The sequence below is a fragment of the Pan paniscus genome, chromosome 6, assembly GCF_029289425.2.
Source record: "Pan paniscus chromosome 6, NHGRI_mPanPan1-v2.0_pri, whole genome shotgun sequence".
In the NCBI taxonomy this organism is placed as follows: domain Eukaryota; kingdom Metazoa; phylum Chordata; class Mammalia; order Primates; family Hominidae; genus Pan; species Pan paniscus.
This window is the reverse complement of record NC_073255.2, coordinates 177,247,236-177,274,028: the sequence shown is the minus strand read 5'-3', so window position 1 is coordinate 177,274,028 and position 26,793 is coordinate 177,247,236. Positions and strand designations below refer to the sequence as shown.

General features: G+C 45.9%; 1 protein-coding gene across 3 annotated transcripts; it reads left to right on the top strand.

The window, feature by feature from the left end:
* The first annotated feature begins 899 nt into the window (after positions 1–899).
* Positions 900–25,774, top strand: MKRN1 (makorin ring finger protein 1). 3 transcript variants are annotated; one of them, XM_034965100.3, is made up of 8 exons: positions 900–1,307; positions 8,381–8,509; positions 20,093–20,322; positions 20,794–21,020; positions 23,183–23,397; positions 24,153–24,263; positions 24,820–24,958; positions 25,324–25,774. In XM_034965100.3, exons 1-8 carry the CDS (start codon positions 1,123–1,125, stop codon positions 25,534–25,536), a joined length of 1,449 nt encoding a protein of 482 aa, XP_034820991.1. In that variant the 5' UTR covers positions 900–1,122; the 3' UTR covers positions 25,537–25,774. The 3 variants fall into 3 exon arrangements, with proteins under 3 accessions (XP_034820991.1, XP_054971432.1, XP_063462195.1); XM_055115457.2 differs by lacking the exon at positions 900–1,307 and adding an exon at positions 1,399–1,878; XM_063606125.1 differs by lacking the exons at positions 900–1,307; positions 24,153–24,263; positions 24,820–24,958; positions 25,324–25,774 and adding an exon at positions 1,404–1,878 and having other exon boundaries at positions 23,183–23,863.
* Positions 25,775–26,793: the final 1,019 nt, after the last annotated feature.

The window sequence follows — 26,793 nt, the reverse complement described above, 5'->3', positions numbered from 1 at the left end:
GGTTTTTAAACAGATTCTCATTTAACTTTCACAGCCATCTCTGGAGTAGGTACTATTATCTATTACTATTATTATTATTTTGAGACAGAGTTTCATTCTGTCGCCCAAGCTGGAGTGCAGTGGCGCGATCTCGGCTCACTGCAACCTCCGCCTCCCGGGTTCAAGGAATTCTCCTGCCTCAGCCTCCTCAGTAACTGGGACTAGCCACTACACCCGGCTAATTTTTGTATTTTTAGTAAAGACGGGGTTTCACCACGTTGGCCAGGCTGATCTCAAACTCATGACCTCAGGTGATTCGCCTACCTCAGCCTCCCAAAGTGCTGGGATTACAGGCGTGAGCCACCACGCCTGGCCTATTATTATTATTATTGTCGTTTTTACAGAGGAGAAAGCAGGAACACCAAGAGGTAGGATAATTTGCTAGAAGACACATGGCTTAGAAAGGGAAGCCTGGAGATAAGGGGACCAGCCCTCCAGAGCATTGCTCAGCCAAAATACTTGGCCAAGATCACATCTCTGATACCAGGAATGAGATAACCTTTATTAAGTGTTTACCATGTACCAGACACTAAGCTCAGTGATTTCTAAGGACATCATATAATCCTCACAGCAACCATATGTGGGTCTGCTGTCATCCTTATTCGAGAGAGGCTGAAACGGAGGCTCAGATAGAACAAGTACCTAGCTCAAATATTACTAGAGAAATGGGAAAGTGCAGATTCAAACCCAGGTCTTCCGACTGCAAGTCCCTAGTCCCCAGCCCCAGCTCCACTATATCAGCCTCTGTTAGGAAGAAAGCCGTTAACTATGGACTTTCGTCGCCGGGGTTTCGAGCCTAGGACACACCTGTACAGACCCCCGTTTGCCCCGCCCCTTTCCGGAGGAGACGTCCCCTCCACCAATGAGCGGCGCCGTGGGCGGGCCGCGGGCGCGCACGCTCTGGGCCCGCAGTTGAAGTGGCGAGAGCGCTCAGATACGCGACGCGTAGCAGGCGGGGACCGAACGGGTGCCTCAGTGTCCTTCCCCTCCCCTCGCCTGGCCTCGCCGTCCTCTCCCCGCAGCCGGACCGGAACTATGTGATCCCGGAAGTTCCGGGGCCTTTGCTGTGTGGGATAAACAGTAATGGCGGAGGCTGCAGCTCCCGGAACAACAGCCACAACATCAGGAGCAGGAGCGGCAGCGGCGACGGCGGCAGCAGCCTCCCCCACCCCGATCCCCACAGTCACCGCCCCGTCCCTGGGGGCGGGCGGAGGGGGCGGCGGCAGCGACGGCAGCGGCGGCGGCTGGACTAAACAGGTCACCTGCAGGTAGGACGTTGCGCGGCGGAGCGCCGGGCGCGGGGAGGGGGCCGCGGGCCAAGCCTGCGGCGCGGGAGGGAGGAGGGCGGCCGGCCTGCGGCTAGAGGCGCGGGAGGGCGGGGACCGGCGTCGTCTCGATCTCTGCAGCCCTCGCGGCCCCCGCTGCCGCCGCGTTCCCCCAGTCACTGCGTCAACCCCCGCTGGGCCGCGGAGCCCTCAGCGCTGTCCGCGGAGGCCTGGCGGTGCGCGATTGCTGCGGAGCCCCGGGGCTGCACCGCCGCTTACACTTCCCTGAGCGCTGCCTGAGCTGGCTGCGAGCGCATCGGGGAGAGGTGGGCTGGCTCCTCCCCTGCCGCTGGAAGGATGCCCCCGCCGCTGCCTTCGGCTCCCGGGGCTCGGGAGGTGGTCACTTCAGGCCGGTCTCCCAGCGATCCTCTCCGGGCCTAGACACCCCGCCGAGGGCCCCAGCGAGCTTGCCTGGCTCCCGGCCCTCTCCTCTCTCCGTGCCATCCGTTTGTAACGTCTTTTCACGTCCCTCCGTCCCTCCGCCCCCCATCCTCCGCCCAACTGTGAGAAGAAGGTTTTGTATTTCTTCTTTGTATGTTTGTCGAGGTTGGCGGTGCTGAGCTTTGTCTTAGAAGCAGGCGTTCGGGGGCCGGGGTCGTCTTCTCCACCCGCGGTTTTTTTGAGCTGCAGATTATTACCCTCCCCCAGCGCTATGTTCCTCTTTTGAAATTTACGCATCTTCCGAAGGGAGTGAAAGGGCTCTTCGCTCCCGGAAGAGAGAGAGGTTTGGTTTTGGTTTGATATGCGAGACGAAAATATTAGAAAAATTAAGGGATGGCGGTTGTATGGATGTGTATGGTTGTAAAAAACTACCTAGCTCTACGCAGAAGAGGGCATTTAATTGTACGTTTTTTATTTTCCGGTTTTTAAATAGTGATCAGTAGCGACTGTAAGCTTTTCTTTTTCTGTCAGTTGAATAAATCAACTGAAATGCCGGTTTTCACCTGGGTGGTATAATTTATATGCAAGTATGTAAAAATGATTCCTAATTAGAACTTGTAGTATTAAGGGTGAAATTTGAAACCTTCCCAGTCTTTGATGTGATACATTTATCCTGGCGACCTTCGAAGGTCTCTCAGCCTTTGATAGGATACATTTAAGGTGTGAAGGATAAGCTTAATTATTTTACATAATGGGATGTAGAAAGAATAAACGCAATTTCAGGTCACTTGTCTTATTCATCGGTGGATTGTAAAAGTGGAATATTGCCAGGAATGATGATTTTAAAGTTTCTACTCATGGAGCAAATTATTTGAATATCTGTTTCCCTTTTACAATGCTACAGTTGATCTATATGTGCTAGTTACATCTTTTAAAAAATTGAAACCGGCCTGTCGGGGTGGCTAGGCCGGCGTGGTGGCTCATGCCTGTAATGCCAGCATTTTGGGAGGCTGAGGCGGGCGCATCGCCTGAGGTAAGGAGTTCGAGACCAGCCTGGCCAACATGGTGAAACCCTGTCTCTACTAAGAATACAAAAATTAGGCCGGGCACAGTGGCTCACACCTGTAATCCCAGCACTTTGGGAGGCCAAGGCAGGTGGATCACGAGGTCAGGAGCTCAAGACCAGCCTGGCCAAGATGGTGAAACCCCGTCTCTACTAAAAATACAAAAAACATTAGCCGGTCGTGGTGACAGGCGCTTGTAATCTCAGCTACTCCGGAGGCTGAGGCAGGGAGTTGCTTGAACCCAGGAGGCAGAGGTTGCGGTGAGCCAATATCACACCACTTCACTCCAGCCTGGGCGAAAGTGAAACTCTGTCAGAAGAAAAAAAAGAAAGAAAAGAAAGAGCTTAGATTTACTAGTTTTTGGGTTTTTTTTGTATAGCTTTTGCTTGAGACAGTTTTTTATTGTTGTGCAGATTCCTTGATAGGTCTGGGGTTTTAGTGTTTGACATTGTTTTCGGTTGTTCTAGGTACCAACATGATCTCTTACTTAAAACTATTTTCTCCTTTAGATAGAGGAATGTCAACTATCATCTTTTTTTTTTTTTTTTTTTTTTTGAGACAGAGTTTCCCTCTTGTTTCCCAGGTTGGAGTGCAATGGTGTGATCTCTACTTACCACAACCCCCACCTCCCAGGTTTAATTGATTCTCCTGCCTCAGTCTCTGGCATTACAGATGCCTTAGTAGCTGGGATTACAGGCGTGCACCACCATGCCCACCTGGCTAATTTTGTATTTTTAGTAGAGACAGGCTTTCTCCGTGTTGGTCAGGCTGGTCTTGAACTCCCGACCTCAGGTGATCTGCCGGCCTCGGCCTCCCAGAGTGCTGGGATTAGAAGGCGTGAGCCACCGCACCCGGTCTATGATCTTTATCCTTCACTTTGAGCTCTCTGAGAAGAGTAGGGCCCTATTTTATCTGCAGGGCTTTCTTTCCTCAGTTTCTCAGTTTCTTTCCTCAGTTGCGGTATCATGAACAGGATACTCAGTTACTATACTCAGTAAATGCTTGAGTGATGTTGATAAAGTCATATACCTAGAATTACCCACTTTAACAGGAACTTTGTAAGATTCCTCTGCTTTCATTAAAAAAAAAAACAAAAACTTGTAAATTACCAAAGTACTTAACAGAACACATGTGTATCTTTCTTTTTTTTTTTTTTTTTTTTTTTTTGAGATGGAGTGTCGCTCTGTCGCCCAGGCTGGAGTGCAGTGGCGAGATCTCAGCTCACTGCAACCTCTGCCTCCCGGGTTCAAGCGATTCTCCTGCCTCAGCCTCCTGAGTAGGTGGGATTACGCCCGGCCACATGTATATTTTTTCTGGAACTACCTTATTCAATCATTCAGTAAGTAAACATTGCACGCCAGCAATGGGAGACACAATATTAGGTGTTCAAGAGAGTGCAGATGTATGTACTGTATTATAAATAAACATTTTCAATATGTTTGCTAGGTAAACATCACCTAAAGAATCAGGTAGAGGTGTGTTTTAGTGTTTGTGCTCATTTCTCCCTATAGCACATCACTCCTGTATCTAGGAATTTGACTAAAGCTATTTTCTTCACTTAGAAGTTTTGATTAGAATGTTTTTAATTGCTCGGAATCACCTGTATTTTCCTACTGGTTACATTTTTTCTAATGTTTCTCCTGGGGTTTTCATTGTGTTTTATACCTTTCCTCAGAAACTGTGTTATGCTGCCACCACCAGGCTGTTTTTCATATCTTTTATTAGAGGAATACTAAGAAACAGAAATGCTCATTGCATCTGCTACCTTGAGTTACCTTGAGTGTGTGAGGTTAGAACAGTTAATACTTAAAGAGAAGTTGTAATTTGAGTTTAGACCCCTCTTTATTAGAGTGCTTCTATAATGGTAGATAACTGTTCTGGTAGTTGAAATAATACACAAAAAACAAGCGTTTAATTTTTAATTTTTCAAAAAACTCTTCTTGATTTTTATTTGTATTTATTTTTATTTTTTGAGATAGGGTCTTGCTCTGTCCCCTAGGCTGGAATGCAGTGGCAGTGTCTTGGCTCATTGCAGCCTCCACCTCCCAGGCTCAAGCAATCCTCCTGCTTGAACCTCCCCAGTAGCTGGAATTACAGGCACGTGCCACCACCCCAGGCTAATTTTTTTTTTGCATTTTTGATAGAGACAGGGTTTCACCCTGTTGCCTAGGCTGGTCTTGAACTCCTAAGCTCAAGTGTTTCACCCGCCTCGGCCTCCTAAAGTGCTGGGATTACAGGTGTGAGCCACCATGCTTGGCCTTGAAAGTTGTGTTTTGTTTGTTTGTTTTCTGAGACGGAGTCTATGTCGCCCAAGCTGGAGTGCAGTGGCACGATCTCGGCTCACTACAACCTCTGCCTCCTGGGTTCAAGCAATTCTGGTGCCTCAGCCTTCCGAGGAGCTGGGATTACAGGCACGTGCCATCACACTTGGCTAATTATTTGTACGTTTAGTAGAGATGGGGTTTCACCATGTTGCCCAGGCTGGTCTTGAACTCCTGACCTCAGGTGATCCACCCACCTTGGCCTCCTGAAGTCCTGGGATTACAGGCATGAGCCCCCGTACCTGGCCTCAAAAGTTTTTTAAAATGTGGTTAACGTAACTTAAAGATCAGCTGGGCATGGTGGCTCACGCCTATAATTCTAGCACTTTGGGAGGCCAAGGCAGGTGGATCACTTGAGGTCAGGAGTTCGAGACCAGCCTGGCCAACATGATGAAACCCGTTCTCTACTAAAAATACAAAAATTAGCTGGGCGTGGTGGTGGGCACCTGTAATCCCAGCCACTCTGGAGGCTGAGGTGGGAGAATCGCTTGATCCCAAGAGGCAGAGGTTGCAGTGAGTCAAGATTGCACCACTGCACTCCAGCCTGGGTGACAGAGTGAGACTTCGTCTCAAAAAAACAAAAAAGAAAGAAGGAAATCCTTCAGAAATTCTTTATCTGAGTGCTGTGACGTCCATAGTGAAATTTATTACTTGGAAACTACATAGTGGTTGTGAGAGGAAATAAGTAATAAATATTAAATGGTATTAAAAAGGTTATGCAACTGGGAAAGAAAAATTAATTTGCTATCGCTACCATGATTCACCATCACATCTAGCTGTCTTCTACAGCCTTTTATTTATTTATTTATTTTTGAGACGGAGTCTCAGTGGCGTGATCCTGGTTCACTGCAACCTCTGGGCCCCCCACCCACTGTGAGTTCAAGCAATTCTGCCTCAGCCTCCCAAGTAGCTGGGACTACAGGTGTGTGCCACCATGCCTGGCTAATTGTTTGTTTTTTTGTATTTTTAGTAGAAACAGGGTTTCACCGTGTTAGCCAGGATGGTCTTGATCTCCTGACCTCATGATCCACCTGCCTCAGCCTCCCAAAGTGCTGGGATTACAGGTGTGAGCCACCGCACCTGGCCTAATTTTTGTATTTTTAGTAGATAGGGGGTTTCACCATGTTGGCCATGCTGGTTTTGAACACCTGACCTCAGGTGATCCACCTGCCTCTGCCTCCCAAAGTTCTGGGATTGTAGGTGTGAGCCACCGGGCCCACCCTACAGTCTTTTTTTCTTTCTTTTCTTTTATTTTCTTTTCTTTTTTTGAGATGGAGTTTCGCTGTTGTTGCCCAGGCTAGAGTGCAGTGATACAATCTTGGCTTGGTGCAATCGCCGTCTCCTGGGTTCCAGCGATTTTCCTCTCTCAGCCTCCAGAGTAGCTGGGATTACAGGCTTGTACCACCACACTCGGCTAATTTTGTATTTTTAGTAGGTACCGCTTTCACCATGTTGGTCAGGCTGGTCTCAAACTCCCAACCTCAGGTAATCCACCCGCCTTGGCCTCCCAAAGTGCTGGGATTACAGGCATGAGCCACCGAACCCGACTTTCTACCTTTTTCTAACAAGTATATATTATGTGCACAGATAGTTGGAGATAAAAAGGGGAATAAACCAGTCTTTACCCATCAGGAATTTATAATCTAGTTTGATAAACGGTATACTCACTCATTAAAAGTTAAATATCAAAGTAAGAAGTGTCACTGCAGATGAATTGATTAAATGCCTTATCTATTCTATAATTTATAGAAATTCCTAAAGAGGTTGTTAAGATGCCTAGAGATACTCTGAGGGTGCTGTTTGGTTCTCTTGTACCCTTACAGGGTAACTTGGCAGTTTCTTGTTCTCTATGTTGGGGGCCACTATTAGGTTTCTAAGAGGCACAGCAGTAGGGGGATTCTAGTAAATTTTGTCTTTATTACTGCATAGTGTCTCATGGAGACAGAGTCTGCACGGTGGAAGGAACTTTAGAAATAATATATGGCCCAGGTTTTCACCGAAGGCAAACTCAACTTGGGGTGAATCTGGATGATGTTTTTTTTTTTTTTTTTGGTGGTATCATTTAAAAACAAGACATATACTTATATTCATTGGTTTTTGTTTGGAGGAGAAATTCTTTGACGTAGACTATATCTTTTTTTCTTTTTCTTTTTCTTTTTTTTTTTTGAGATGGAGTCTCTCTGTTGTCCAGGCTGGAGTGCAGTGGCTCAGTGGCGCGATCTCGGTTCACTGCAATCCCTGCCTCAGCCTCCCGAGTAGTTGGGATTACAGGTGCCTGCCACCACGCCCGGCTAATTTTTTGTACTTTTAGTAGAGATGGGGTTTCACCATATTAGCCAGGATGGTCTTGATCTCCTGACCTCGTGATCCATCCGCCTCGGCCTCCCAAAGTGCTGGGATTACAGGCGTGGGCCACCATGCCTGGCCCTTTTTTTTCTTTTTGTTGTGTAAGTTACACTGTTTTCATAATCTAAGGCTTATTATTATTACATTTTTTTGAGACAGAGTCACAGTCGTGCTCCATCACCCAGGCTGGAATGTCAAAATAGTTCATTGTAACAGTGCAAAAACAAGGGCCAGGCGCGGTGGCTCACGCTTGTAATCTCAGCACTTTGGGAGGCCGAGGTGGGCGGATCACAAGGTCAGGAGATCGAGACCATCCTGGCTAACACGGTGAACCCACGTCTCTACTAAAAATACAAAAAATTAGCTGGGCATGGTGGCGGCGCCTGTAGTCCCAGCTACAATGCAAAAACACAATGCAAAAACGGACTAATACACTTGCTTTACTCCTGTTTTCTTATCACCTTCTTTTTATTTTTATTTTTTGAAATGGAGTCTTGCTCTGTCTCCCAGGCTGGAGTGCAATGGCGCGATCTCGGCTCATTGACACCTCAGCCTCCCAGGTGTAAGCAATTCTCCTGCCTCAGCCTCCTGAGTAGCTGGGATTAACACGTGTGCCACCACACCAGCCAATTTTTGTATTTTTAGTAGAGACGGGGTTTCACCATGTTGCCCAGGCTGGTCTCGAACCGCTGGTCTTAGACCCCTGACCTCAGGTGAGCCACTCACCTCAGCCTCCCAAAGGTACTGGGATTACAGGCATGAGCCACCATACCTGGCCCTTTCTTTGTGTTTATTTCGTATGTTTGTGTATTTACTGGTTGAATATATTAGTCATGAATACTAATTAGTTTTAATATTTTCAAGGATTGGTTTTAATCTAGTTTTGTGGTCTTTTGTCTCACAGGTATTTTATGCATGGGGTTTGTAAGGAAGGAGACAACTGTCGCTACTCGCATGACCTCTCTGACAGTCCGTATAGTGTAGTGTGCAAGTATTTTCAGCGAGGGTACTGTATTTATGGAGACCGCTGCAGGTAAGAATTTGTTTATAAATTTGTTCAGGGGTGGGTTGGAGGAAAAATGTAAAAGACATACTTCTGATAGCTTTATATGTCACTGATTAAAAATAATGCTTTGAAAATGACTCTTGGCTGGGCAGTGGCTCATGCCTATAATCCCAGCACTTTGGGATGCTGAGTTAGGAGGATTGCTTGAGCTTGGAAGTTTGAGACCAGCCTGGGTAACCTAGTGAGACCTCATGTCTGCAAAATATAGAAAAATTAGCTGGGCATGGTGGTGTGCGTCTGTAATCCCAGCTACTTTGGAGGCTGAAGCAGGAGAATTGCATGAACCCGGGAGGTGGACGTTGCACTGAGCCAAGAGCCCGCCACTGCACTCCAGCCTGGGCAACAGAGCGAGACTCCACCTTAAAAAAAAATTGGGTAGGGCTTTTCTATCCTCCTAGTTCAGAAATGACTAGGTGTATTATCTGTGGATGTTAAACAAGTAACCCTCAAATTTATTTTTTATTTATTTTTTTGAGACAGGGTCTTACTGTGTTGCCCAGGCTGGAGTGCAGTGGTGTTGTCACTTCTCACTGCAGCCTCAACTTACCAGGCTGAAATGATCCTCTCACCTCAGCCTCCCAAGTAGCTGGGACCACAGGGATGCACCACCTCATTTATTTAGTTTTTTGTAGAGATGGGGGTCTTAATATGTTGCGTAGGCTGGTCTCAGATTCCTGGGCTCAAGCAGTCTTCCTGCCTTGGCCTCTGAAAAGTGTTGGGATTACAAGCATGAGCCCCAGAAACTGGCCCATCCCCAAATTTAGTAGGTTAAAACAGTGAACATTTATTATCTCAGTTTCTGGGGTTCCGGATTCTGTGAATGCCTTAGCTGGATGGTTCTATCTCAGAGACTCTTATGAGATGGCAGTCAAAATTTTAGCAAGTCATCTGAAGACTTGATGGGGACTCCAGGATATTTTTTGTGTGTGTGAGACCGAGTCTCGTCCCTCTGTTGCCCAGGCTGGAGTGCAGTGGCAAGATCTCGGCTCACTGCAACCTCTGTCTCCCAGATTCAAGCAATTCTCCTGCCTCAGTTTCCCAAGTAGATGGGATTACATCTGCGTGCCACTATGCCCGGCTAATTTTTTATATTTTTGGCAGAGACAGGGTTTCATCATGTTGGCCAGGCTAGTCTCGAACTCCTGACCTCAAGTGATCTGCCCACCTCGGCCTCCCAGAGTGCTGGGATTACAGGTGTGAGACACAGTGCCCAGCCAGGATTGTTTTTTGTTTGTTTGGGTTTTTTTGTTTGTTTTGTTTAAGATGGAGTCTTGCTCTTGTCGCCCAGGCTGGAGTGCAGTGGCGCGATTTCGGCTCACTGCAACCTCTGCCTCCTGGGTTCAAGCGATTCTCCTGCCTCATCTTCCGGAGTAGCTGGGATTACAGGCGCCCGCCACCACACCTAGCTAATTTTTGTATTTTTAGTAGAGACGGAGTTTCACCATGTTGGCCAGGCTGGTCTCGAACTCCTGACCTCAGGTGATCCACGCGGTTCGGCTTTCCAAAGTGCTGAGATTACAGCCATGAGCCATGGTGCCTGGCCCAGTATTGTTTTTAAGAGGTCTTACTCTCATGACTGTTGGCAGGAGACTTTGGTTTCTCACCACGTGGCCTTTTTTTTTTTCGAGACGGAGTTTTGCTCGTCACCCAGGCTGGAGTGCAATGGCATGATCTCAGCTCACTGCAACCTCTGCCTCCCGCATTCAAGAGATTCTCCTGCCTTGGCCTCCAGAGTAGCTAGGATTACAAGCATGCACCACCACACCTGGCTAATTTTTTTTTTTTTTTTTTTTTTTGAGACAGAGCCTAGCTCTGTCGCCAGGCTGGATTCAGTGGCGCAGCCTCAGTTCACTGCAACCTCCACCTCCCAGGTTCAAGCGATTCTCCTGCCTCAGCCTCCTGAGTAGCTGGGATTACAGGCATGCACCGCCACGCCCAGCTAATTTTTGTATTTTTAGTAGAGATGGGGTTTCACCTTGTTGAAAGGATGGTCTTGATCTCCTGACCAGCCCACACCAGCCTCCCAAAGTGCTGGGATTGTAGGCATGAGCCACCGTGCCCGGCCCACACCCCATTAACTTTTGTATTTTTAGTAGAGACGGGGTTTCACTATGTTTGCCAGGCTGGTCTCAAACTCCTGAGCTCAGGCAGTCCACCTGCCTTTGCCTCCCAAAGCGCTGGGATTACAGGCGTGAGCCACCCCGCCTGGCCCATATGGGTCTTTTCATAGGGATACTTTAGTGTCCTTGCAGCTTGGCAGCTAGCTTTCCCCAGAGCAAACAATTTAACAGAGGAGGCAAGGAAAAGCCACAATGCCTTTTATGACCTAGTGTCAGAAGTCATATACTGTTATTTCCACTGATTCTGGACTAAGTTACTAAGTCCATCCCACATGTAAAGGGAGAGGATTGGGCTCTACCTTTTGAAGGAAGGCATGTCAAAGAGTTTTGGATGTACTTTAAACCACTACCCTTGGTAAGACTTTTGACAGTGTCAATTTTTTTTTTTTTTTTTGAGACGGAGTCTCGCTGTCACCCAGGCTGGAGTGCAGTGGTGGGATCTCAGATCACTGCAAGCTCCGCCTCCCGGGTTCACGCCATTCTCCTGCCTCAGCCTCCTGAGTAGCTGGGACTACAGGCGCCCGCCACCACGCCTGGCTAATTTTTTGTATTTTTAGTATAGACGGGGTTTCACTGTGTTAGCCAGGGTGGTCTTGATCTCCTGACCTCGTGATCCGCCAGCCTCAGCCTCCCAAAGTGCTGAGATTACAGGCGTGAGCCACTGTGCCATAGTCATAGTCGATTTTAATGTCATTATCAGAAAATGTAGTGTGAGCCACTGGGTTCAAATAGAGTTCAGAACCTGACATTATTGATGGTGTGGGATATTAATGTTAAGTCATCCCACATCTGTTTATTAGAGTCCAGTAAGGATGAGGGGAAAGAGAAGATCTTTTTCAAATGACTGTGTAGAAGTTCAGAAGTTGATCTCATAGAAACTTTGTTTAGTTGTTACTCATTTTGCCCTCTGCTAATTTGTCATTGCATTATTGCTGAAAAAGGGGGAAAATGACACAATGACATTATTCTCAAACTCTCCACCAGGCATGTCTTTTTTTTTTTTTTTTTTTTGTGAGACAAAGTTTCAGTCTGTCGCCAGGTTGGAGTGCTGTGGCATGATCTCAACTCACTGCAACCTCCGACTCCCTGGTTCAAGCAATTCTCCTGCCTCAACCTCCGGAGTAGCTGGGATTACAGGCATGTGCCACCACGCCCAGCTAATTTTTGCATTTTTAGTAGAGTTAGGGTTTCACCATGTTGGCCAGGCTGGTCTCAAACTCCTGACCTCAGGTGATCCACCTGCCTCGGCCTCCCAAAGTGCTGGGATTACAGGCGTGAGCCACCGCACCTGGCCTCTCCACCAGGCATGTCTTTTGCAGTCCCAATATAAAAGGCAGAGTCATGAGAACTTCACGCTACAATGATGAATGGACGAATCTTTGTAGTGGTATAGTCTCTGCAGGTATTGAGGCTAATTGTAAGGGAGCTGTGTTCCTTGAACTGGGTTCTAGTCTTTTGAGAGTTACTGCCAACTGTGACTGGGGCAGGAGGAGTTGAATATTGATGAGAGTGAAGAATCCAACCTCCCAAGCAGAGGGATGAGAATAGACTGTGAGATAGAATCAGAAAGCTATAGATAATTAGCAGTTGGTCCTTATTTCAGAAGAAGTGCTCATCTGAATGGACTGTGTAGATGGAGTGAATGAAAAAAATGAAGGTTAAATTGAAGAAATCTGTGCTAAGCCTCTGCATTTTTTTTTTTTTTTTTGAGACAGAATTTCGCTCTTGTTGCCCAGGCTGGAGTGCAATGGCATGATCTCGGCTCACCGCAACCTCCACCTCCCGGGTTCAAGTGATTCTCCTGCCTCAGCCTCCCAAGTAGCTGGGATTACAGGCATGTGCCACCATGCCCAGCTAATTTTGTATTTTTAGTAGAGGCGGGGTGTCTCCGTGTTTGTCAGGCTGGTCTTGAACTCCTGGCCTCAGGTGATCCGCCCGCCTCAGCCTCCCAGAGTGCTGGGATTACAGGCGTGAGCCACAGCCCCCTGCCTGGGCTCTGCGTATTAACCATCTTATTTTTCAGGCAACTTTGCCCGCCCCAAATAGTTTGAGACCAGAGGAAATTAGGTAGGTTCCCTATTTTGGTGAGCCTCTGACGTTGAGGCAGATGCAAATGGCTCAAAGTTGAAAGGGACTGGGCACAGTGGCTCACACCCATCATCCCCGTGCTTTTGGGAGGCTGAGGTGGGCGGATCACTTGAGGTCAGGATTTCAAGACCAGCCTGGCCAACATGGTTAAACCTCGTCTCTACTGAAAATACAAAAATTAGCTGGGCATGGTGGCACGTGTCAGTAATCCCAGCTACTTGGGAGGCTGAGGTGGGAGAATCACTTGAACCTGGGAAGGTGGAGTTTGCAGTGAACCTTGATTGTGCCACTGTACTCCAGCCTGGGCAAAGAGTGAGACTTCGTCTTAAAAGAAAGTGGGGGAGGGGGCGGCTGGGCATGGTGGCTCATGCCTGTAATCCCAGCACTTTGGGAGGCTGAGACAGGAGGATCACCTGAGGTCGGGAGTTTGATATCAGCCTGACCTGTGGAAAACCCCGTCTCTACCAAAAATACAAAATTACCCAAGCATGGTGGCGCATGCCTGTAATCCTAGCTACTCTGGAAGCTGAGGCAGGAGAATCACTTGAACCCGGGAGGTGGATGTTGTCGTACCATTGCAGTCCAGCCTGGGCAACAAGAGCGAAACTCTGTCTCAAAAAAAAAAAAAAAAGAAAAAGTTGAAAGGAACCTTAATTGGTTTTTTGTTTGTTTCTTTCTTTGTTTTGAGATCTGGTCTTGCCCTCTTGCCCAGGTTAGAGTGCAGTGGTGTGAACACGACTCACTGCAACCACCACCTCCAGCTAAGTTTTTTTATTCTGTTTGTAGAGACGGGGTCTCCCTATCTCACCGAGGTTGGTCTCAAACTCCCAGCCTCAACTGATGCTCCCACCTTTGCCTCCCAATATGCTGGGATCATAGGTGTGAGCCTACTGGGCCTGGCCTCTTAATTTTCCTTTTAATAAGGATGTAGCTGCCTCTTTTCTAGAACTCTTTAGAGGATGAGCCAGAATTGAGCTGGGTTTAGATCTCTTAGCATAAAGTGAAAGGAAGTAGAGAAACTATAGTAGTCTACTTGAAAGTTTGGTGATAATTGTTGAGTACAGGCTGATATAGGTGATTATTAAAAGGTTGATTGTGGACTAGCTAAAGAAAGAATCTTAAAGAGAGGCTTGCTCTATGACTGCTTGTTTTCCTGTTAGAATGATATCTAGGAACTTCAACCTACTTCTTATCTTTTTTTGTTTTTTTTTGAGACGGAGTCTCGCTCTGTCACCAGGCTGGAGTGCAGTGGCGTGATCTCGGCTCAATGCAATGTCCGCCTCCTGGGTTCAAGCGATTCCGGTGCCTCAGCCTCCTGAGTAGCTGGGACTACAGGCGCGCACCACCATGCCCAGCTAATTTTTTTGTATTTTAGTAAAGACGGGGTTTCACCATGTTGGCCAGGATGGTCTCGATCTTCTGACCTCCTGATCCGCCCACCTCGGCCTCCCAAAGGGCTGGGATTACAGGCGTGAGCCACCACACCCGGCCACCTACCTCTTACTCTTAGTGTTGGGATCTCTTTATGTAACTTGCTCAAAGCCCAGGGATTTCCCTCTTCACAGAGGGAGTAGATCATTGATAATGAAGGATAGCATCATAGCCCCAACAGTTGAGAGGATTTTCTGCATCAGTGTTTCGTAATGGTGGTGCTTTTGTTTAGTGAGGCCAGTTCTTTGTTGCTCGGGACTGTTTTGCATATTGCAGATATCTAGTATTTTCCCAGAATGCCATTAGAACTCCCAGTCTTTGTTTCTGGACACCCTCTGGGGAAAGGGGCAATATTGGCTTGGTTGACTTCTTTCTTTTTTTTTTTAGATGGAGTCGTGCTCTGTCGCCCAGACTAGAGTGCAGTGGCGCAATGTCACAACCTCCACCTCCCACCTCAGCCTCCCGAGTAGGTGGGATTGCAGGCATGTGCCACCATGCCTGGCTAAATTTTGTTATTTTTAGTAGAGACAGGGTTTCACTATGTCAGCCAGGCTGGTCTTGAACTCCTGCCCTCAAGTAATCCACCTGCCTCGGCCTCCCAAAGTGCTGGGGATTACAGGTGTGAACTACCCTGCCTGGCCTGGTTTGGTTGACTTCTTGTTTGGAGTTTTGACTTTTGGACCAACTGAAGAATCCGATACTTTAAAATACTAAAGGCCACAGAAGCAATGGGGTGGGAGTTGTAAACCAACCAGGGAAAGGGTTATCTTCTCTTACAGAGACAGAAAAATTGATTAAACTTCCTTAGACATTTGTACTAGGCTGGGCGGGGAAGATAGCTTGAGCCCAGGAGACCAACTTAGGCAACATGGCAAAACTACGTACCTACAAAATAAAAATTAGCTGGGTGTGGTGGTGTGTACCTGTAGTCCCAGCTACTGGGGAGGCTGAGGTGGGAGGATCACCTGAGCCCAGGGAGGTTAAGGGTGCAGTGAATTGTGATTGTGCCACTGCTCTCCAGTCTGGGAGACAGAGTGAGACCCTGTCTCAAAGAAAACAAAAAATATAAAGCGTGTAAAAATAACTAATTTTTTTTTTTGGAAATTATCGTTTAAACCAGGGAGTTTTGTTTTGTTTGTTTGTTTTTTTGAGACCGAGTTTCACTCTTGTTGCCCAGGCTGGAGTGCAATGGCACGATCTTGGCTCACTGCAACCTCCGCCTCCCAGGTTCAAGCGATTCTTCTGCCTCAGCCTCCCAAGTAGCTGAGATTACAGGCATGCACCACCATGCCCAGCTAATTCTTTTGCATTTTTAGTAGACACGGGGTTTCTCCATGTTGATCAGGCTGGTCTGGAACTCCTGACCTCAGGTGATAGCCCACCTCAGCCTCCCAAAGTGCTGGGATTACAGGTGTGAGCCACCGTGCCTGGCTTGTTTTGTTTTTTAAGGGACAGGATAGTCTTGCTCTGTCATCCAGGCTGGAGTGCAGTGGTGTGATCATGACTCACTGTAGCCTCAAATTCCTGGGCTCAAGTAATCCTCCCACCTCCGCCTCCCAACTAGCTGGAATTATAGGCTGGAGCCATGAAGCTTGGCTCCAAGGGAGTTACTTAATCTGAAAAGTAAGGCTTTGGGCCTGGGCGTGGTGGCTCACACCTATAATCCCAGCACTTTGGGACGCTGAGGCCAGTGAATTGCTTGAGGTTAGGAGTTCAAAGACTAGCCTGGCCAACATGCTGAAACCCCGTCTCTACTAAAAATACAAAAATTAGCTGGGCTTGGTGGTGCCACACCTGCAATCCCAGCTACTTGGGAGGCTGAGGCAGGAGAATCACTTGAAGCCGGTGAGCTGAGATTGCACCACTGCACTCTAGCCACGTGACAGAGTGAGACTGTCTCAAAAAACAAAACAAAAGTAAAATGAAAAGTGAGGCTTTGGGCTGGATTTCTTTTTATTTTTTTTTTGAGATGGAGTCTTGCTCTGTCACCCAGGCTGGAGTGCAGTGGCGCGATCTCAGCTCTCTCACTGGAAGCTCCGCCTCCCAGGTTCACGCCATTCTCCCTCAGCCTCCCGAGTAGCTGGGACTACAGGTGCCCGCCACCACGCCCGGCTAATTTTTTGTATTTTTAGTAGAGACGGGGTTTCACTGTGTTAGCCAGGATGGTCTCGATCTCCTGACCTTGTGATCCGCCCACCTTGGCCTCTCAAAGTGCTGGGATTACAGGCGTGAGCCACCGCGTCCAGCCTGGGCTGGATTTCTAAGGATACTTGCTGCTTTAACATTTCAGAATACTGCCATCCAGTAGAACTTCGTGCAGTACTGGAAATGTTCTTCATGTTGCTATCTAACGGTAGCTTCTAGCTCCATGTAGCTTTTGAACACTTGCAGGTATAGCTAGAGGAAGGACTGAAGAACTGAGTTTAAAATTGTATGTAAGTCTGAAGAGTTAGATGTGGGCAGTGGTTGGCTGTACTGTATAGAGCAGCTTTAGAGTCCCATTAGACCTAGAACCCCATCACTTAGTAGGACAGTGAGGTCATCTCTAAAATGATAGAATACTTCCCCACAGTTCATGAGTGAAAGTGAAAGAGCATGTTCATGATAGTTTCTTCCCCTTATCCTTCAGCTTATAGGATTCCACTCTATAGAACAATGCATTGGGTTTTTGTAGATGATAGCAGGATACTCAGCTTACTTTTGCTGCAAGGCGAGGTAGTTTACCTAAGGCTTAGGAGGAATATGAATGTCTTTGGAGACGGTGGTTTCACCATGTTGGCCAGGCTGGTCTCGAACTCCTGACCTCAAGTGATCCACCTGCCTTGGCCTCCCAGAGTGCTGGGATTACAGGCATGAGCCACCGCGCATAGTCTTTATTGGTTCTGAGTTGGAGTCTAGCTCTGTCACCCACAGTGGAGTGCAGTGGTGCGTTCTTGGCTCACCGCAACATCCGCCTCCTGGGTTCAAGTGATTCTTGTGCCTCAGCCTCCCAAGTAGGTGGGATTACAGACGCACACCACCACACCCGGCTAATTTTTTTGTATTTTTTAGTAGAGACGGGGTTTCACCGTGTTAGCCAGGATGGTCTTGATCTCCTGACCTTGTGATCCACCCACCTCGGCCTCCCAAAATGCTGGGATTACAGGTGTGAGCCACTGCGCCCCACCTAATTTTTTTATTTTTAGTAGAGATGGAGTTTTGCCATGTTGCCCAGGCTTGTCTCTAACCCCTGAGCTCAGGCAATCCACCCACCCCAGCCTCCCAGAGTGCTAGAATATGAATGTTTGAGGTAATAATAACAATGATTAAAGACCAGCTCAGTAAAATGTTTGCCATAAGCTGGAGTAGAGCCTTTAGTTAGATTTTACTTTATTTTTGGGTATAAACATAGGCACTTATAACACAGATGACCCAAAGTTAGTAATGTTTCATTATAAGAACCACTTGATAACAAACTATAAATTATGTAACACGGTTAAATTTACTACATACATAATTAATACATAGCATCTGAATAAAACTCGGTGTACTGGGCACGGTGGCTCATGCCTATCACTTTGGGAGGCTAAGGCAGGAGGCTTGCTTGAGCCCAGGAGTTGGAGACCAGCCTGGACAACATAGGGAAACCTTGTCTCTACAAAAAATAAAAAAAGTTAGACCAGCATTGTGGCACACACCTGTCGTCCCAGCTACTCAGGAGGCTAAGGCAGAGGGATTGCTTGAGCCCAGGAGGTCGAGGCTGCAGTGAGCTGAGGTCACACTACTGCACTCCAGCCTAGGAGATAGAGTGAGTCTCTGAAAATCAGTCAATTTCTTAGTGTAAAATGCTAAAAGAATTGTGATAATTGTCTTTTCTTTTCTTTTGAGGTGGAGTTTAGCTCTTGTTGCCCAGGCTGGAGTGCAATGGCACCATCTAGGCTCACTGCAACCTCAGCCTCCCAGGTTCAAGTGATTCTCCTGCCTCAGCCTCCCGAGTAGCTGGGATTACAAGCATGCGCCACCATGCCTGGCTAATTTTGTATTTTTAGTAGAGACGGGGTTTCTCCATGGTGGTCAGGCTGGTCTCGAACTCCCAACCTCAGGTGATCCACCTGCCTCAGCCTCCCAAAGTGCTCGATTACAGGCCTGAGCCACCACGCCCAGCAGGAACTGTGAGAATTTTCTCAGGCAGAAAGATGCTTGCTATGCTTTGCTTTTTTTTTTTTTTTTTTTTTTTTTGAGACAAGAGTCTCACCCTGTTGCCCAGGCTGGAATGCAGTGGCCTGATCTTGGCTCACTGCACCCTCCACCTCCCATGTTTAAACAATTGTCATGCCTCAGCCTCTCCTGAGTAGCTGGTATTACAGGTGTGCGCCACCATGCCCGGATAATTTTTTATTTTTAGTAGAGACCAGGTTTCGCCAGGCTGGTCTTACACTCCTGGCCTTAAGTGATCTGGCCTCCTTGGACTTCCAAAGTGTTGGGATGACAGGTGTGAGCCACCGCACCAGGCCAGAAAGATGGTTCTTGAAGGAAATAGATGTTTTTTCCCCACATATTTGGAGATGGTGGTGGTTTAATGTTTACAGATGAAAAGGAGAGAATGCATAGGGGGAAAATTTGGAAGGGGAAATGGTGAATGGATGGATTTTCTTAGAAAAAGAATGTACATATTGTGTATGTATAAATATTGTCTCTACCTTTTAATGGTGACAGCATTTTATTTGATGTGTTGGTAAAACGTTCCACATGTCTGCTTGTTGACTTTGTGTCAGCCTTGCTTTGAAATCAGTCAGTTTTGCCTGCAGGGTTTCTGGCAGAGTTACCATGGGAACTATAGACTGTCAACTATCTGAAACTCCTAATTAGAGTGGAATTTGAAGTAATAAGTGGTATATAGCCAGGGGTATGGGCCTACAGGCCAAATCTGGCCAAAGGCTGTTTTCATAAATCAAGTTTGATCGGAACAGTTACACATTCCTTTAAATAGTACCTACACCTGCTTTTGCACTGCAGTTTCAGAGTTGAATAGTTGTAGTTGTGATGTTGATTGTATGACCTACAAAGCCTAAAATATTTGTGTATTTGATGCTTTAAACTTTGGTGACCCCCAGTCTATTGCCTTCCTACTCAAAAGTATGGTCTCTGGACCAGCAGTCTCGGCGTCACACATGGTATAACTAAATATGCAGAATCATAGGCTTCTCTCTGCACTCACAAATACAGGCACATTGATGCTCAAAGAGAATCCAAGGAATGTATTAGGAATATATGGCCGGACGTGGTGGCTCACACCTGTAACCCCAGCACTTTGGGAGGCTGAGGTGGGTGGATCATCTGAGGTCAGGAGTTCGAGATCAGCCTGGCCAAACGGCATCTCCACTAAAGATACAAAACTTAGCCAGCCTCGGTGGCTGGCGCCTGTAATCCCAGCTACTTGGGAGGCTGAGGCAGGAGAATCACATGAACCCAGGAGGCAGAGTTTGCAGTGAGCTGAGATCACGCCACTGCACTCCAGCCTGGATGACAGAGCAAGACTCCATCTCAAAAAAAGAAAAGAAAAGAAAAGAAAAAAGAAAAAGGTATATATGAAGTTAGGCAGTGAGTGCTTACTTTTTTTTGAGGCGGAGTCTCACTCTGTCGCCCAGGCTGGAGTACAGTGGCATGATCTCGGCTCACCACAACCTCTGTCTCCTGGGTTCAAGGTGATTCTCCTACCTCAGCCTCCCGAGTAGTTGGGATTATAGGTGTGCCACCATGCCCAGCTAATTTTTGCATTTTTAGTAGTGACGGGTTTTCACCACATTGGCCAGGCTGGTCTCGAACTCCCAACCTCTCTGGTGATCCACCCACCTCAGCTTCCCAAACTGCTGGGATTACAGGCTTGAGCTACCACACCCGGCCGACTGCTTACTTTTGAATTTTTTCTTAGATATGAACATAGCAAGCCATTGAAACAGGAAGAAGCAACTGCTACAGAGCTAACTACAAAGTCATCCCTTGCTGCTTCCTCAAGTCTCTCATCGATAGTTGGACCACTTGTTGAAATGAATACAGGCGAAGCTGAGTCAAGAAATTCAAACTTTGCAACTGTAGGAGCAGGTTCAGAGGACTGGGTGAATGCTATTGAGTTTGTTCCTGGGCAACCCTACTGTGGCCGTAGTAAGTATTCTGAAGAAGAAAATAAGAGTTAGAGGGCTGGATAGCAGTTCATCCATTTGCTTAGTTTTGACGACTTTCCCCTTTTTGCTTCTATTCCTTTTTTAGTTTAATCTTAGTACAGTACTTTAATTTGGATTACCTAAGATTTACAGATAGAGTGAAGGAAACTTTGAATCCCAGTGAAATGAATTCAGAATGTTTTGAAAAACTGAATCCTTTCGAGTACTTTTTGAAATTAAATTTCAGTTACCCAAGACATAGATAAAGAAGCAATTTTTTTTTTACAAGTCTAATCTTGGAAATAACAGCGGTAGAAAAAGTTCCTTTCTTTCAAGTGAAGAAGTTAGTTCAGTAGACTGTTTTGGTATTTCATTGCAGTTTTATTTTCATTTTTTGCGGTTAGATTCTCAGTTCTCTTATAGTTCATGCCTTATCTATTTGGACCTTTACCACCCTCTTACACATTTTCAGCTGCGCCTTCCTGCACTGAAGCACCCCTGCAGGGCTCAGTGACCAAGGAAGAATCAGAGAAAGAGCAAACCGCCGTGGAGACAAAGAAGCAGCTGTGCCCCTATGCTGCAGTGGGAGAGTGCCGATACGGGGAGAACTGTGTGTATATCCACGGAGATTCTTGTGACATGTGTGGGCTGCAGGTCCTGCATCCAATGGATGCTGCCCAGAGATCGCAGCATATCAAAGTAAGTCTTTAGGGAGATGTGTGTGTTATTAGATGTGAGAATCATTATTTGCCCTTTCACAGCATTGTGGGTTTATTTCAGAGAAACATTTGATGAATTGAATGGTTATCAGTGAGTAGGGAAGTTTTCCTGTCTTGGGCTTCTTGGATGCTTTATCAAGAAATCATATTTCCAGTGAACAAAATTAACTGGGCATGGAGGCATGTGTCTGTAGTCCCAGCTACTTGTTAGGCTGAGGCAAGAGGATCGCTCAAGCCCAGGAGGTTGAGGCAAAAGAAAAAAAGAAGTCCTACTTCCAGAAACTCAGACTATAGACTTCTAACATTTTTTTCCTCCTTTAAAAAATAATGTTTCTGAGATTCACATTGAATATGTTTAATCTTTCGAAAATGCACATTTCATTGGTTTTTAGCATATTTACAGAGATGTGCAACCATTACCATTTTACTAATTTTAGGATACTTTGATCATCCTACACCCATTAGCAGTCACTCTTTATTCCACCCTTCCTCCAGCTCCTGGCAATAACAAATCTCCTTTGTCTCTGGATTGGCCTATTATGGACATTTCATGTAAATGGAATCCTGTAATGTGGTCCTTTGTGACTGACTTCTTTCACTTAACATAGTGTTTTCAAGGTTCTCTGTGTGGTTGCGTGTAGCCGTTCTTAGTTTTGATGGCTGAATTATTGTCTTTGTATGGCTAGACCACATTTGTTTTTCCATTCATGAGTTGATGGACACTTAGATCATTTCCAGTTTTTGGCTATTATGAATAAGGCTGCTAGGAACATTTGTATATAGGTTTTTCTGTGAAGATACGTTTTCAGTTACCTAGGAGTGGAATTGCTGGGTTACATAGGAACTCTGTGCTTTACGTTTTGATGAACTGCAATACTTTCCCACAGTGGCTGCAGGATTTTACATTTCCAGCAGCAATGTATGGGAGCCAGGGTAGATTCAGAAGACATTGTATTAGAAACTTTAACTTTATTGGAGCAAAATTTGCTTCTAATCATTTCCATCTCTTTTAAATTTCCGTCTTTTTAAATGTGGTTTTAGGGGGTGAGGCATGTTATAAGGTAGACATAATTTGATCCCTATCTTCAGCGTACTTTTGTGAATTTAGGCAGGATAAATCTCTATACGTTATATCTATATATTGAGATAGTAGAACCTACCTCTGAATATATATATATATATGTTTTTTCTTTTAAAGGTTTAGGAAAAGACATGTTTAGTGATGATGTGAGATTATGGATGACATTGCTCTTATGCAGTGTTATTTTTATTTTTTTTTGAGACAGAGCCTTGCTTTGTCGCCCAGGCTGGAGTGTAGCAGCGCAGTCTCGGCTCACTGCAGCCTCTGCCTCCCTGTTTCAAGCCATTCTCCTGCCTCAGCCTCCCGAATAGCTGGGACTTACAGGCATGCACCACCACGCCTGGCTCAGTTTTGTATTTTTAGTAGAGATGGGGTTTCGCCATGTTGACCAGGCTGGTCTTGAACTCCAGGCCTCATGTGATCCACCCAACCTTGGCCTTCCAAAGTGCTGGGAGTTTTCTGCATTTTTATGTTTCCTATAATCATGTTTTTTATAAGTTAAGATATGATGTCCACACAAAAATTGGTACATGAATGTTCTTGGCAGCATTATTTATAATAGCCCCAAAGTGGGCTAATCTAACCTAACCTAAGTGTGCATCAGTCTATCAAGCTGAGTAGTTGAAAAATCTCGATGAAGTTGTTTTTCTTTAAAGGCGCATAAGAGAGTTACGTGCCTGTCACCCTTATTTTCCGACAGGTTTTAACTAGGGTCTTAACCTCATGTAGAAACCAGAAATAACAAACAGTATGGAAAACTGTCTTTAATGTAGTTGAGCTCCAGGTTTGGGGCAGAGAAAATTGGGTAATTTTTCAGTTCCCGAAGTTGAGTCCTCATAGTTTGATTTTCTAGTATTGTTAAGTACCACCGCAAAAACGAACAAACAAAAAAAACACCACACCTGTGTTTACTTGTCAGCAAAGCTAATTTTCATGTCAGCTTGGGAACATTGTTTTTTCAGTTGACTATTTGATTCTTTGACTGTGAATCATTAACTGTTGCTCAAGTTTTTCAGGGTTCAATGACTCGATTCCACTTGTTCTCTCTCCACCTTCTCTAGTCGTGCATTGAGGCCCATGAGAAGGACATGGAGCTCTCATTTGCCGTGCAGCGCAGCAAGGACATGGTGTGTGGGATCTGCATGGAGGTGGTCTATGAGAAAGCCAACCCCAGTGAGCGCCGCTTCGGGATCCTCTCCAACTGCAACCACACCTACTGTCTCAAGTGCATTCGCAAGTGGAGGAGTGCTAAGCAATTTGAGAGCAAGATCATAAAGTGAGACTCCTCCCCAGTCTTCATTTGTGCTTTCTCTTTTGGGGAAGAATTTAGTAACTTGTGCCAACTTTCAACCAGATGGACCGCATTTAAATGCATGCATTTTATCTTGAAACTGGGATATTCTAATGGGGATTTCTTCTTTGTATTTCAGCTAGCTTCTAGGTTAGTTGGTCTATCTACTTTTATTTGAATGAGGAAACCCTGTGTATCAGTTAGAATCTTTGTGCTTTTTCTGAGGAGATTGTGTTTAATGGATTATTAGCCAGTTTAGGCTCAGTGAACAAACTGATCTAGCTCTGAATGTATGTTTCCTGACGTTTTACATTTCCACTTTCCTATTCCATTCATTAAGCTAGCCAACAATCCACCATCCTTTAAAGATTGTTCTCATAACTGAACAAAAACCACATAATCTAAACAGAGCAAAGCTACAAGAAATAAATTTATTTAAACGAAAGAAAAAGGAGTCTGTGTGAAATGTCTTCTTTTGTTTTTGTTTTTTACCTAAGTTATATTTTTCAAAAAAAAAAAAAGGAAAAGAACTGGCTAGCCCTTGAGTTGGATTTATAAAGGAGGTTGTCTTGCTTGAAAGAAATGGTCAGTTGTGTGACAGTATGTGGAACCCTTTCAGGAATTGCCCACGTGCCTTTCAGTTAAGTCTTTAAGTCTGGAGGCGACACACCAGGGTGTGTCCTTGAAGAGTGGGCCTGTAAAAGGGGAATTTGCATTGCAGCCTGTTCATTGTTTCCCAGGTCCTGCCCAGAATGCCGGATCACATCTAACTTTGTCATTCCAAGTGAGTACTGGGTGGAGGAGAAAGAAGAGAAGCAGAAACTCATTCTGAAATACAAGGAGGCAATGAGGTATGAGCACTGCAGCCTTTTCTCAAGCGAAGAGCCCAACAGAGCTTGGGTTCACTTTGAAAAGAATGGTGCTGCATTATACACTCCTACCTCCTTCCTACCCTTCTTTGACTTCCCAGGACAGTTTATTTTGTCACCCTGATAACATCCAGTATATATCTTGCTATAACACAGTCCTTGGGGTCCATGCCAAGGGACTGTGTTATAAAGAGGTCTCTACTGTTGACAAGTAAGGCCCCATGAGTGGGGTTCTACCTTATTCTGAATCCGTGTCATAGCTGTCCTATGTTCTCGTGTGTTGGCTTTCTAGAAGATTTTCTCTCTATGGCATCTGCTGGTACTAGAGCTATTAACCAGCATAGACTTGAACAGAGTTACCGGTTTCTAGTTCGTGTTTCTTGCATTGGCACACACATGTTTATAAGAACACATCTTGGGGAGGGCTGTAAGCTGACATACTGGTTCTATCCCTACCTGTTTAAAGAAACCCCGGATGATAGTCAAATACAGACCTGAAATCCACTGTGAATAAGGGTTGCGATATTTTCCTTTCCAGCAACAAGGCGTGCAGGTATTTTGATGAAGGACGTGGGAGCTGCCCATTTGGAGGGAACTGTTTTTACAAGCATGCGTACCCTGATGGCCGTAGAGAGGAGCCACAGAGACAGAAAGTGGGAACATCAAGCAGATACCGGGTAACTCTCACTGTTTTTTTAAAGGAGGGGAAATTCCAAGGTATCAGTTGAGTCCTGCACATATTGGGGTAGGGGAAGGAGAAGGTTAACACTCAGGTCTGGGAGCGAAAGTGTAGAGTATTAAAGGAGGAAACAAACCTCAGAAAACTGGGAGGGATAGGAAAGGAAGAAAAAATGTGTGTTAAAGCTCTAGCCTAAACGATTTCCATGAAGTAACCAGAGGGGAGGAAGTGGTAAATGGAAACCCTAACTAAGAAGTCTGGTTCGTCATGCCCTCTGGTGTGCTGGACGTTTTGCCTTATAAACAACAGGATAGAAGATACTGCTCGACAGTGCCATCCCTATCATGGCCTTGTTTTTTACAGGCCCAACGAAGGAACCACTTCTGGGAACTCATTGAGGAAAGAGAGAACAGCAACCCCTTTGACAACGATGAAGAAGAGGTTGTCACCTTTGAGCTGGGCGAGATGTTGCTTATGCTTTTGGCTGCAGGTGGGGACGACGAACTAACAGACTCTGAAGATGAGTGGGACTTGTTTCATGATGAGCTGGAAGATTTTTATGACTTGGATCTATAGCAACCTTGCGTGGCGTGTGAACTGGTCTGCTGACCTCAGACAGCAGCTGTCCCCTGTGGTGGTGTGGCAGTGCCTGTGTTCTCTCCTAGGCAGGCCTCTCAACTCCAGGTGCTGTCCTAAGAATTTTTACCCAGGGCCTGTCTTCTCAACCCCTCACCTTTCCCTGAGGAGTGTGTTGTTTTCCCTGTTGAAAAAAGTTACAAAAATAAATCTTAAAGTTAGTTTTTTGTAACACGAATTTAACTGTCAGACAGTTAGTGTAGGTGTGTTGCGTCATCTGTTTTCAACCAGATTGCATTTATGGACTTTTCACACACTCATTTTGAGGACCCCAGGTTCAAAAGTAAAAGCAGTGGCCCTGCTTTGGGGTCCAAGAATAGGAGTGATGGGTGAAGGGACCTAAGCTGGCCAATAGCCCTCTGCCCCAGACATGGGATGTGGATCCTTGAGGTTTCTGAAATCTGCACATCTGTGTTTTTATATCTGTTCCCTACCCTGTAATCCCTACCACGTGCACTTGTTCTGTGGTTTTGGTCTCTTGTTTAATTGCACACAAGTAATACTACTGGGTAACCAGAATCAGGTGTGAATGTGTTGAGATTTTTTTACTGTTTTGCATGATAGGAAAATTGAGAAAGAATACGTATAAAAGATAGAGAGGCATAACATCAATGCAGAGTTGGAAGTTGGCTCCCAAGGGCTGACATGGTGTGAGTGTGTGGGTGTGTGATAAGCTTCTCATCCCTGCATAGATGCAGTATTCTTAGCCTTAGTAGAAAAACCTGGTTTAGTGGTTTAAGCCTTGTGTGGCAGATAGATCTTAAAGGGCAAAGCAGTATATTGGTAGTTGTCAATATAGCAGTGCTAGCTCTGTCTATATAAATAGAGAAATGGGGTTAGCCATAGAGGTTAAAACTACCTGGTTATCCCAAATATTAACACAAACTGGGTCTTGGATACACAGTTGTATTTAATGTTTTACGATCTAGCCTTTCCAGTACAGGCACTTTCTGAGAAACCTTTGTCCTCACTTGAGGCATTTTGTTGTCGGGTTTTTGTGTTTGTTTTTGTGGGTATTTGCCTCATTCCACCCCTGAGCTTTCAGGTAGACAGACGTGATTCAAAACTCTGTTCTAAGGTGTTTATTGTAGTGGAGTAATGGGTTTGCAGTGATAAGTCATACTTTTCCACCGAAAGGGAGGGCTTGGGAATCCCTGAGATTAGCTAAAGTTAAGTTGTTGGAAGAATTCCTTGATT